The sequence below is a fragment of the Equus quagga genome, chromosome 22, assembly GCF_021613505.1.
Source record: "Equus quagga isolate Etosha38 chromosome 22, UCLA_HA_Equagga_1.0, whole genome shotgun sequence".
Classification (NCBI taxonomy): domain Eukaryota; kingdom Metazoa; phylum Chordata; class Mammalia; order Perissodactyla; family Equidae; genus Equus; species Equus quagga.
The window spans coordinates 31,130,661-31,144,508 of NC_060288.1; the positions used below are offsets into that span (position 1 = coordinate 31,130,661).

Consider the following 13,848-nt stretch of genomic DNA (forward strand, 5'->3'; position numbering starts at 1 on the left):
GAACTAGGCCAATAACCAGTAGAATTATATAATTTTTTTTTTAGCTTGAAGGGACCTTAGAGATCACATTTTCCAGATCCTTCATCTTCCAACTAGGAAACTGAGTCCCGCTGTATCAGTGACAGAGCCAGGATCACAACCCATTGTCCCCCAGTGACAAGCCCAGCGCTCTGTCAGCAGCATCAGCTCCCTCTTAAATGGAGTCATTTATTTTCCAGGTGACTTCTGTTTATTATGGCACACGTCTGTGTGTGTCTGTGTGTGTGGCTTTTAGGACTTTACAGCCTCTCCAGGTTACAGAAACAAACACATTTAACACAGAAGAAAGAAGAGATGTAACATAAAGGGAGAATTTCTTCTTTCTCTTGTCTTTATGATATACATCACAATAATATCATTATTAAGGGGAAGAATGAGTATACTGAAGACAAGAGAAGGGAATGTAAAATCGTCTTATCAAACCTGTCTGTTGTTCTGGAATAATCTTTTCCGAGTCTCCACCTTAGGGGGATTATCTCAGCTCCCGGGTCATTCGTGGGGCGCTGAGGCAGTGCGAGCGTAAGTAATTTGTATTTAACGTATTTCGGGTGGAGGCGTTTGCACGAGGCTCGCCCGCCCGAAAGTGAAAGGGGCGGGGTGGGGCCGCGGGGAGGGGAGCGGCCGGGAAGGGGAGGGCGGCAGCCATCGGCCGGGGCAGGCAGGTGGGAGAGGGAGGGGTCTGCGCGCCCGCCCCGCCGAGCTTCCCGGGGCCCCGAGAGCCGGCTGGTTGGGAGGGGCGAGGCTGTCACTGGCCGCGGCGCGAGGAGCTGGGCAGCCGCTTGGAGAACTTGGCTCCGCACAGCGCCCGGTCACTCGTGCTCCTCGGGGACAGGGCAGCAGGACGTCGGGCCATGGGTGAGTGCGCGGGCGGGCGCCATCGCCGGGGGTGGGGATGCGGCGCCCCCGGCCTCGGCCTCGGGGCATGAGTGGAAAGACAGTGGATGTGTGGTGGGCCTCTGATTGCATCCTTCCCCGCCTCCCGCGGTCTGTCTCTGGACTTTTCCTGGCAGGAGGCGTTGGGGCTAGGGTGGCACCTGGAGAGAAGGGCCATGGGACGCTGCGCCCGGGCACCAGGACCGCAGCCCGGGAGGCACCGCGCTTGGGGCGGCGGGGGAGCAATAAAGAGAGACCGAGAGACCCGGGTTTCGAGAGCGCGAGCAGATTCCCGGGAGGTCGCCGTCCCCACGTGTTCCTATGTTTCAGCGTGCAGGTCGGGGAGCAAGTTGAGATGGGGCACGAGAAACGGAAACTTCGTGAAACTTCCCTACGTATAGGTTTGCGTCCAGGAAGGTGCTGGCGCAGGGCGAGAATGGAGACTCTTTCTAGTCCCTGTCTCAACCAAGTGCCACCTTTGCACGACAGGTTTGAAATTGAGGCTGAGAGCTGATTCTTCCTAAACCAGAGTTGGGCAAATGGCGAGGTGGAAAGGGCGTCCCAGCCGGCTCAGGTCTGGGGCCGACGGAGTGCGCGGTTCGGCTCTGCTCAAGTTGTTCGGCGGAGTCCGCTCCTCTGGAGTTCAGTGGCGGCAGCTTGGAACGGCCCCAGGAATGCGGTGGCGGTGGGTGGAGGAGTGGGGGAACAGGGTGTGAAGAGTCCATCAAAACAGAGCCGGAGGAGGTGGGCTCCCAGCAGAAGAGTTCGGAGAACAGCAAAGGAGGGGCGGGAGAGAAGGCATTAGGCATCGTCCCAGACGTGGTGTGTTTCTTTGGTGTATCCAGAGCTTTTCCACGGCTACTGATTAGCGAGCCACCAGCGGCCCCGGGTTACTATTCAACGCCAGTATAGCGCTCTCTTCTCTTCCAAGTCCATCACGCGCCCCTCCCCCCGGCCTCTGCCTTGTCCTTTGTTGTGAGGGATTTCTGCCAGAGTAGAGGAGGCCTTTGGGATTGACGTGTCCGGTTGAAATTCCCGAGTTCCCACAGGCTCACGGGTTAGGGGATGGTTTGACTGCTAATCGGCGGAGTTTATAGACACGGGCCAATTTAGAAGAAGAGAAGAAAGAGAAAGCTGAGGACATTTTTGCCTATGAATGTTAACTGGGGTCAACTCATTCATAGTTTCTTCTCACTTGACCCTGGAAGAGTCATAGAAAGACCCATTTTTAGGGCCCTTGAATAAAACAGTGTTGCAAATGATCTGCAGAATGAACTGTTTTTAAAAGTCTTTTGAAACAGAAGAAGGAATACGTTCAAGTCAAAAAGGAAAGATAAAACACTTTCCCAAGTGTGGCAGAATGTATTTCAGGCTTACTTTCTCTCTATCTCTTTCTTTCCTTGTATATGGGCATATAAACTTATTAGAATAACATAGTTGGGAAAAAGCTCTTATGCATGGGAAGCCAAAATAATTGACTTATTGTAGTCTATTCATTTACTCTATTAAAAGTATTAAGATGCTATTTGGATCCAACATAAAATCTCTGGAAAGAATGACGTTGTTCACCTTGTAACCTTAAGCTTGAGTGACTAGCAAAGGGTACGGTACTCATGATTTTGAAGTTAATTATTTCTCTAGCTTGCATTTCCAAACTCTAATGAAAAACAGTTGGCCCTGGATTTTACTTCGATGTCCTGGATAAAGTATGCGTGATCTACTTTATAGGAAGACGTTAGGGTGGAGAGGAGGTGGAGTTAACCCATCCGAGCTCCCAGGATAATCCTGAGCTTGGTCTCTAACTCTTAAGGGTTCCTGTCTGCAATCTGACAGATATGTAAAATTCGCCTCTTCCTCCTTCTGCCAGGAATGGATTACATTTTTCCTCCTGTAATTGGGGTCACTAACCCTCCTGTAGGTGTCAGATGCCTAGTAGGAGAGAGTGGGTAAAGGAAGCAGGTGAGAAGCTGGAGATCAGGGGCGTAGAGGAAGAGCGTATATGGAGCAGTAGAGAGTGAGAGCCTGAAGCCAGGATGCAGGACAGTGGCCAGACACGCAGTCCAGAAACAGGAAGAGCCAAAGAGCAGCAGGGGGCCGAAGAGAGAGAGAAGGAAGGAAATATGTCCAGAAACTAGAGAGAAAGCACTTGGTCACTTAAGGTCATCTTTTTCCTCTCCTTTTAATGTACTTGTGAAAAACACAAAATTTGATTACTTAAAACTTTTTTTATTTAGTGGTAGTAGGGGGTGAGGGTTCAGCATTGGAGTCCAAATTGCTAGGATAAGGGGGAAAAACAGCATAAGAGAATGCTCAACTATGCCAGCAAGCTGAATCCATCTTTTTCTGGTGTCATGACAACTGAATTTATCATTTATTTGTTTGTTTATTTTTTTGGTGAGGAAGATTGGCCCTGAGCTAACATCTGTTGCCAATCTTCCTTTTTTTTTCCTCCCCAAAGCCCCAGTACATAGCTGTATATCCTAGTCATAAGTCATTCTAGTTCTTCCATGTGGGATGCCTCCACAGCATGGCTTGATGAGTGGTTTGTAGGTCCATGCCCAGGATCCGAGCCGTCAAACCCTGGGTGACCAAAGCGGAGAACGTGAACTTAACCACTCAGCCATGAAGCCGGGCTCCCTAAAGTTTACCATTTAAAGAAAGGAAGATAGTGCTATGGGGATGAATATAGCAATCAATTCTTATTTGACTCAGAAGGAGAAATCCATACTCTGATACTGTGGAAGAATGAGACTAATTGATTAGTCAAATATTCTGAATAATTGATGGTTATCATATCTATTATGCACAAGGCTAATTCTCAAAAAACAAAGTTACTTGTGAAGTAGACAAATTGAGATTTGGCATCTCATGCTTCCTCCTTTGATTTTGTTTTCTTTCCTCAGTGATGCCTTCAGCTTATCTAGGTATGCAACAGGTTTCCCTCCATCAGCAGATTTTGCTCTCTAGAAAGGATATGATGAAATATTTCATACTGAGAAATGCAGGACTAACTCTTCACTAAGAGTTATTTCCATTTTTTGATGCAAGGTTCCTTTTAACCTGCAAGCTCTCTGATTGTGGAATGTCAGGCTCCAGTGTGAGATAGGTCAAGAATATTTTTACTTTCTCCTCTAACCACATCACTTGCTATCTTTGTTTTGTCTCAAAAATGATGTTGAACATTATTTAGTCCCACAGATAATGTTACAAAAAATTTCATGGAGGGAGTGATATTGAACCTGATCTGGAGGGATGTGATGAATTTGGGGAGGAAAGAGGTGTTCTACGTGGAATGATGGGCCCCCTGCTCAAAGCAGGAAGGAAGTGAATTTTGGGGAGCAGGGCGACAGGGAGCTGGGTTCACAGGATGGGGTTGATTTCGGAGAGCCTTCAAAAATGATCAGAGGAATTTAGAATCGACACAATAGGAAATAGGGAGCCATGGAAGGTTTTTGAGCAGGGAAGAATGATAATGAAATTAGTGTTTAAGGAAGATAAATTGAACAGTGTTGTTTTAGACAGAGGATAAACTGGCGAGGACAGACCCAGCGCTCACAGTGATCCTGGAATGCTATCACATATGTCTAGGCCAGTCATAGTGGAATAGAGGTCATAGTGGAAATGGAGAGAAAAAAGATGGATGAAAGATGTTTCTAGTGAAAAATCCATAAACATTAGGCAATTGAGCAGTAAAGAGGAGAATGAATAACAGCTATTCTCTGGAGATTTGAAACCTTGAAGATTGGGGAAATAGTGGATCCCTTGATAGAATATTTAAGTGATAAAGCAAATGGTTCATTTTCTGGATGCTTTGGACAGAAGATTAATTTCACTTTTGAAATGTTGATTAAGAAGTGATGGCAAGATGTATAAACACAGATGTTTAGGAGGTTGCAAATACATAATGGAAATTTAATCTGAGCACAGGAACAAGAAGGACAATAAAGATTTGAGGGTTACCAACCTTTAGTGAGAGGTAAATCCATGTAATGAGTTATCTGTTTGAGGGCGGGAGTAGAGGGAGTGCTGGCCAAGGGATAGGGAGAGAAAGGGCAAAAACTGTTTGCAGGAAGAGGAATATCAACCTAAATGTCCTAAAATTAGAACAGTGAAATGTGACATAATTGAACATCCAGTGTTAGATCTAGGAGTCCATAAATTTTGGCAAGAGAAGAAAATACATGGAAATATTTTGCTCTCATTCAATTTCAGCAAAAATGGACTTGGTTAAGGCTTTGTAAAATGGTTTGCAAATTTAGGCAAGAACAGTGAGACATGGTATTTTCTTGAATTCATACTTTTTTCAGGAGAAATATAACCCCTTGGAGGCAGTTATGAGCAAGGTACAAAGAGCCAAGACTTGAAGCAGGAGAAGCAAGTGATAATCCCTTATGTATTTGGGTGGGTCATATAAATCTTGGAGAGCTTGTTTTCTTTTTTGTTTGATGAGAGAGTTGGGCAAGATTTTACAAATTTATGTAGCTTGGATCTTGATTTAGTAACAATTAGAGGAAAAAACATGTAAAGAAGATAAGGTTGAGCTATTTCCATTAAGCAAATCAAGAAAGTGATGCTAGACTACTAGGTAAAACTTTTAAGGGTCATTTGGCCTTTAGTATATTTTTTCCCCTAGAAAATGATAAAAGTCCAATAGTCTGAGTAGAGAAAGATAAACTAATGTTCTGGTTATCTTTGCTGCATAACAACTATCTCCAAAACTAGTGAATTAAAACAACTTATTATCTCTTATGGTTCTGTGGGCTGACTTCTGAGCAGTTCTTGTTTGAGGCCTTATGCCTTTGAATTCTGGTATCTACTGGGCATTCATCCATCTGAAGTCTTGATCGGGCTGTTCGTACAAGATAGCTCACACATATAGCTGGCGATCGATGCTGGCTCTTGGCTGGGAGTTCAGTTGAGGCTGCCTCCAGGTGGCTTGGGCTTTTCACAAAATGGTCATTGGGTTCCAAGAGGGAGCATCCCAAGAACAAATGCTCCAAGTGACTCAGGCAGAAGCTGCAAAGATTCTTATGACCTGGAACATCTTCAGCCCCAGAACATCACTTCTGCTGCATTCTATTGGTCAGTTGCCAAAATCAGTAAGGACAGTCAGATTCAAAGGGAGAGGCATCGGACCCCTGCTCTTGATGCGGGAAACCGTATGCTCCCATGGGGAGAGGAGGAATGGGAGTAGCCAACTGATTGATCTCATTCCTAAAAGACATGTCTTGTAGGTGTACCTCACAATATAGACACCGTCAGGTTTCCAACTGAAAATTTGCTGTAGGTTTTCTGAAACACATATGAGAAAAGGCTGAGTCTTTAATTAGAAATATGAAGAAATCTAGGCAGTCACACTAAAATTTCACAGCAAAACATTAGAGTGTGGAAATTCATGCCTGGGTGGAAATGTGTTAGTAGAATGCTGGGATAAGCTCAACGCAGAATAATTTCAAATAAGATCAGTTAATCTTTTTTATTTTAATTTAAATGCAAAGTTTCTAAAACTATTGTAAATTATTGTTGATTTTACTTAGAACTGAGGTTGTCATAAATTGGAATGTAGGTCAATTAGCATAAATCCTTAATGCAATATCCTCTTGTCACGATAAACTAAATCCTTTGTAGTGAACTGTTTAGAAGCTTGCTTTATTTTTCAAGAACATGTTAATTGTACAAAAGATATATTTGATTTGGTATAGCGTGAACTAAAAATAAGTATAGGCTTAATTATATTTTTTGGGGGAAAATATGTTTCTAAATTAAATATGTAAGATTCAATTTAGCAAAACTTTAAATGTAAATTTCATTTTATTATTTTTAACTGGAAAGGGTCAGAGCTGTCATTCATAATTACACAAATATAGGTATTTCTCCTAGACTACTGGAAAACAAAGAAAATTCGGGTAAATGAGATGGGTTTAAAGTCAAGGACAGAATTAGTTTTAACCTAGAAATGTAAAGGCCTTAAAAAAGAATTAGATTCTATCTGTTTCAACTTGATTGATTTGAGGTCATTCTATTTTCATCTGTTTGACAAGAGATGAGGAAATGAGGATAAATAATGTGAAGCCATGTCCTCTCCTCACAGCACTCATGATATGGCAAACAAACAAAACCACAGCTCAACAAGAAAGAAAGGCTTGACCTACATAGCCAATAAAACCGGAATAATGCATGTGGAGTGCGGAAAATAATATGACGTGTCGTTAAAACAAATTCTTCTTTAGTTTGTTAAGATAACCTGTCAAAATAGTCACTCGTTACTTGTTCTACAATGTATAAGATATACCAAAACTATACGATAGCGAAGTAAATATCTCTTGCTATTTTGATAAAACTTCCTGTTCTAGAACCTCTAATTTTGTTGTCTAATCAGAATAACTTGGAGAATTGTTAAATATAATTCCTGGATCCCACTGGCAAGATTCAGGGTCAGAAGGTTTGAGTTCAGAGATGGACCTGCAATTTTAACATGCAATCCAGCCAATTTTGAGGCAGGAAGCGTGGGACATGCTTTGAGAAGTAGCTCTTCCAGAATGTTTCTCTCCTTTGTCAAGTTATCTGAGCTACTTGTTACAACTCTTATTCCTTTACTTGTATCTCTAATATAATACTTTTAATTTCTAATCTGGTTCCCAACTCTAAAAAAAGGTTCCTGAGAGCTACATACTGGGAGTGCTGTTGCATTTGTGTTTTGTTTCACTGTTACTGATTAAGTCTCTCTAGTTGCTGTCTCTTCTTCCTCACCAGCCACTCTTTAGACTTAGGATGGGGTAGATGTTCTCCAGTTTACTGAAACTCTCCCTCTGAAAATTACTAAGGGTTTCCAGTCTCATGGTTTCAAATGTTGCTTATGTGTGCGTAACTCTCCGATCCGTATCACTCTGCTCGACTGTCAGCCGTCTCCACCCTGCCATCCCTCCAGTCTTTCAACCTCAGTATGTTCAGAACTGAATTCGTCCTTCCCAGATCTAAGTGTTTCTCTTTCCTCCCTTCCCTTGCCCTCTTCCTCCCTCTTTCTTTTCCTTGATGACTCTGGAATATACCTGGCCTTGTTGATCTAATGTCGTAACACCTCTTAATATCCACAGCTTTACCATATACTATTCATTAGCTGCTTTCATTCAGCTCCTCATCCCCTTCTGCCTGGACTTGAATGATCTTTCCTCTGCAAGTTACTTCTCCTCTTCCAGTCTCTTCCCAAATCATCCCCACGTGGTGATCAGAGCACCTCATTCACGCACAGCTCTTACCTTGCCATGTGTCCTCTCCAACTTTACTTTCTGCTGTTCTCTCTCATGCATTTTATGCCTTTATCAAAGAAACTGCAAACTCATTTCATCTATTCTCCTTTTCTTACCTCCAGCTATCTGCTCATGCTTGTTTTGACTCCCTGGCATGATCTTTCTCTTTCTCCATGGAAATGCAAGTCTATTGATCCTTAATTAGTTCAAATTATTAGCTTAAATATATTTCCTGCATGAAAAACGTCCATGACTTGCCCAGCTTAGTGTTTTCCAAACATGGGGTATGTACTAGTGAAATGCAAAGTATTTTTATTTTGCATATTTAAGAAATACTTCTACAGTATTTAATATGTGCCATGCACTGTTTTAAGCACTTTATGGGTACATAGTAATTTAATCCTCATAACAATCCTATGATAGAAACATTATTATTATCATCTTCATTTTTATGCAGAGAGATTTAAATAATTTGCCCAAAATAGCTGAACTAGTAAATGGCAGAGAGGGGACTTGAACTCAGGCGATCTGACTGCAGAGTCCGTGCTCCCAAATGCTATGTTATACTGCCTTTCCATTTTAGGACGGGCATGATCTTATTTTAGTTGGTTCAAGGACATGGCATTAAAGAAAATTGAATCTTACGGGGCTAAAGTTATTCTCATCTCAATTTTCTTTCAATTCTTTTGATTAAATCAGGAAGAAATTCTAATTTAGTGTCATTAGTTTTATTCATTTCACAGCAATTATGTTAACAGGTCTCCCTTTACATAACATGATAAATACATCCTGGTTTGAATAAACGGAGAGGTAAAGTGATGCTCAAGTCAAAAAAAGGTCAAATGATTAAAAAGTACAAATGGTATTTCAGATATTTCCCTTTATAATAAAGAGAGGGCAGGCCCTAGACTTTGAGCCTTTGGCAATCATTGTTTTTAAGATAAGGAATACTGATTATCTATTTATGGTAGAGATTTAAAGTTTTATTTAAAATATATTTTAGTAAAAATGTAAATTGTGTTTTAAAGTATGGAGTAAATGAGAGTAATGATGGTACTCAAACACGAGACAAACCATATACCAGGAGGCAGTTTGTTGCTGTAGGAGAAGTTAAAGCAAATATTTCAATAAATCCTTATCCTAATTTATCCACTAATTAGCCATAGAACTCAGACGCTGTTGTCCCTTTACCTCCCATGCCACCATGCATAATTGATAGGAATGATACCATCAATATCTACCTTATATGGATGTTTGTAGAAAAACAAAAAAGGTATATTTGAAGAGTTTCACAAGTGGCAAATGCTCAATGAACTATGACATTTTCCCACAGTGCTAGGAAAATGTGGTAAAAACCATGAATATGGTGCACAAGCGCCTGGGACTTAGGAAACACTGTGTCCCATGAAAGTCTATCTTTTCTGTACGCTTTCAGCGCCTTATCCCTGCGTCTGTTATGACGCTTATTTGTAAATCTGTGTTTTGTCCCCCATTTAGGTCATGTCTAGACTCTGACGGCAGCAACTCCTAGATAATTGACAAAGAAACCGATAAATACTCTTACCGTTAAGCTGTTTGTCGTATATTGCCTACCTTGCTCACTTAGTAGAAAGTTACACAAATACAAAATTTGACTCTTATTTTTGTAAAGTATATTTAGAATTAGTCATGGAAGGAGATAGGAAAGAAGGCGAAACTGTGGAATGAGTCTATTTGTCCAGTACACGATTAAGGATGTGATCGTGGGAGAGATTCAGTGCTGGAAAAAAGGCCCTGCTGAGATGGAAAACATTAAGGCAAGAAGGACCTAGAAGAATTTGCTGAAAGGCAGATGAGATACGGTTAGTGCATTTTCAGGAAAGTCCAAGGAGGACAGTGTTTTGAGAAATGAGTGACCTGCCGTGTTCAGTGCAACAGAGAAAAGAAAAGAAGGACATTTCGTTTCCTTTAATGGCTTTTTCATTGATGTAAGCTTGTTGAAAGCGAAGCATTTTTAATAAAGGGGTGAAGATACAGGCCTGCTCTCTTGGAGCAGATTTCAAGGACTAAAGAAAGAGGAAAGAAGGCGGGATGGAGGGATGGAAACGGGGGAAAAAGGGAGGAAGGAGAGAGAAAGAATTTGGATGGATCCAAGGTCAAGTGAAGATTCTTGTGAGGTGGGGAAGAGCTGCAAGACTGGCTTCATGTTTTAAGAAAGGGGAATGGATAAGGCACCTCTGAAATTTCACAAGGTTGTAAACTATCATAACCTCAATAAAAAATAGAATAAAATAAATAAAATAAATAACTCTAAAAAAAAGAAAGGGGAACGATCTCAGGGAGTGGCGTAGACTGAGAACACCATGGAAGGACAGAATCCCTGAACAATGTATGACTATGATTAATAAGACGAACTTATTTCGTATTTCTTAGGCATAGTTTTTAAAGTAAAAACCAATTATTTTTAAAGAGATGGAAAGACATTCCATGCACATGGATTGGAAGAATAAACATAGTTAAAATGTCCATACTACCTAAAGCAATCTACAGGTTCAACGCTATCCCAATCAGAATCCCAAGGACATCCTTTACAGAAATTGAACAAAGAATCCTAAAATTCATATGGGGCAGCAAAAGACTGCGAATTGCTAAAGAAATCCTGAGTAAGAAAAGCAAAGCTGGAGGCATCACAATCCCCGATTTCAAAACATACTACAAATCTACAGTGATCAAAACAGCATGGTACTGGTACAAAAACAGGTGCACAGATCAATGGAACAGAATTGAAAGCCCAGAGATAAAACCACACATCTACGGATAGCTAGTCTTTGACAAAGGAGCTGAGGGCCTACAATGGAGAAAAGAAAGTCTCTTCAACAGATGGTGCTGGGAAAACTGGACAGCCACATGTAAAAGAATGAAAATTGACCATTCTTTTTCACCATTCACAAAAATAAACTCAAAATGGATCAAAGACCTAAAGATTAGGCCTGAAACAATAAGTCTTCTAGAAGAGAATTTCGGCAGTACACTCTTTGACATCAGTTTCAAAAGAATCTTTTTGGACACTGTAACTCCTCAGATGAGGGAAACAATAGAAAGAATAAACAAATGGGACTTCATCAGACTAAAGAGTTTCTTCAAGGCAAGCGAAAACAGTATTGAAACAAAAAAACAGCCCACTAATTGGGAAAAAATATTTACAAGCTACTTATCCGACTAAGGATTAATCTCCATAATATACAAAGAACTCACACAGCTTAACAACAAAAAAACAAACAACCCTATCAAAAAATGGGCAGAGGACATGAACAGACATTTCTCCGAAGAAGATATAAGTATGGCCAATAGACACATGAAAAGATGCTCATCATCACTAATCATCAGGGAAATGCAAATCAAAATGACACTAAGATATCACCTTACACCCGTTAGATTGGCAAAAATATCCAAAACCAAGAGTGACAAATGTTGGAGAGTTTGTGGAGAAAAAGGAACCCTCATACACTGCTGGTGGGAATGCAAACTAGTGCAGCCACTATGGAAAACAGTATGGAGATTTCTCAAAAAGTTAAAAATAGAAATGCCCTATGACCCAGCCATCCCACTACTGGGTATCTATCCTAAGAACCTGAAATCAGCAATCCCAAGAGTCCCATGCACCCCTATGTTCATCGCAGCATTATTTACATAGCCAAGACGTGGAAACAACCTAAATGCCCAGACACTGATGACTGGATAAAGAAGATATGGTATATATACACAATGGAATACTACTCAGCCATAAAAAAGGACCAAATTGTTCCATTCGCGTCTACATGGATGGACCTTGAGGGTATTATGTTAAGCGAAATAAGCCAGACAGAGAAAGACGAACTCTATATGACTCCACTTATAGGTGGAAGTTAACATATAGACAAGGAGAACCGATCGGTGGTTACCAGGGAAAAGGGGGGGTGGGGTGGGGGGAGGGCACAAAGGGTGAAGTGGTGTACCCACAACATTACTAACAATAATGTACAACTGAAATCTCACAAGGTTGTAATCTATCATAATCTTAATAAAAAAATTATTTTTCTATAAAAATGTTTGATGGCATTTGAGGGTTTTTTTAAAATGAAAGACTATGTTTCTTGGTTGATTTAAATTGTGTTGTAGTATGTCCAGTAAAGATGTTATAATGTGTTTTGACAAGCACATTGTGTCTATTTTTCTTGTAGTTCATTTATAGAGAATATCTATCCCTTTAGTACTAAGAATATATAGGTAAATACATGATCTATATTCTAGCAGTTAAATGAATCAACAGAGATAAAGCATATTGTGGTTGAATAATCAGTAGACCAGAAATCAGAAGATAATGGTTTTTATTTCAGGTTGGCTGTTATTGATGTGTATTACCTTTTTCTCAGGTATAAATGAAGAACTTGGCTTAAGTGGCCTATGAGATTCCATTCAGCTCTAAATGCTTGTAAGCTTATAAACAGGCAAAGAGATAAATACAATGCATTGATGCCCACATCCTCATTAGATTACTGAAGAGGATGGTTTCTTAGCACTGTTTCTCAAAACTGTAAACAGATCTGTCCTTCTTAATAATTTCTTTGTGGTTTCAACCCAGACTTTCTAACAAAGACTCATAAGACTTCTACTGGAAGATTTTGGAATTTTTCTTTCTTCACAGCCTTAGATTTTTTTTTTATGCTTATCAAGTAAGCATAAAAAAACAACTAAAACAAACTACAACCCCCAAATATATAATATTTCCAGGAATTATCTAAGGCTTCATTAGGCTACCTTTCTCACTTAGAATTCATTATATATCATCATTAATATATTATTAATAAGTGAGGGAACTGGTTGATCTACTTTAACATGTAGGTTTGTATTTCTTATGCTGGTAGGATCCTAAACTTTTGATGTTTGCTAACTGTGGGCATGTGAGCTGGGGTAGGGGAAGGGTTGGTTCTGTTTTGGCATTTTGTTTAATTTTTATGTGTGTGAGTACAAGATAGTGTCCTGTGAGGTGGTTATCATGCAAAAGGGATCATTTTGCAAGTCGTAGAAATGTTTTCTTTAACCATCAGCAGTGTTCTTTGCTGGTGAAAAGTACCACCATGTTTATTCCCAAATATTTTTTTTAAAGAAATATCAGAGATTAGTGAAGGAGGTGATATCTGAAAATATAAAATATAAAAATAAAATAAAAACTTGGCTCAACCCCGATGGCCTAGTGGTTAAGTTCATCTCTCTCTGCTTCGGTGGCCCAGGTTTGGTTCCTGGGTGTGGACCTACACCACTCATCTGTCAGTGGCCATGCCGTGGCAGTGGCTCACATATAAAAAGAGGAAGATTGGCAACAGATGTTAGCTCAGGTGGAAACTTCTTCAGCAAAAAACTAACTAAATAAATAAAATAAAATATAACCCTACTGGCTTATTCCTCCTGGGTGTAATATTTTGTGTTTGCTATTTCTTTTATTAAAGAAAAAACATAAATATGTAAAAAAGAAGTACCAAAATGGAATAATGTTTTCAAAAACTTCTGAAGACCAAATACACAGTAATATATTTACTTTGGTAGACATTTTCCACTATTGAGATAAGTCAACTACCTACTTCTGTCTAGACTGAAGCACAGAAACAAAATTGGGTATTAGAGGAGTTTTCTGAGTTCCCATTTCAGTTTTTCCACTAAATAGTACAAAAAG

General features: G+C 40.4%; 1 protein-coding gene across 2 annotated transcripts in view; it reads left to right on the forward strand.

Annotated features, from left to right (window-relative positions):
- The first annotated feature begins 779 nt into the window (after positions 1-779).
- The window catches only part of GPM6A (glycoprotein M6A), a 311,513-nt gene continuing 298,444 nt past the window's right edge, over positions 780-13,848 (forward strand). The window contains exon 1 of one of the 2 annotated variants that reach the window (XM_046648751.1): positions 780-894. In XM_046648751.1, the coding sequence (XP_046504707.1) occupies positions 891-894 (4 nt within the window). In that variant the 5' untranslated portion in view covers positions 780-890. The remainder of the gene's footprint in view (positions 895-13,848) is intronic. The other variant, XM_046648752.1, reaches the window with a different exon arrangement.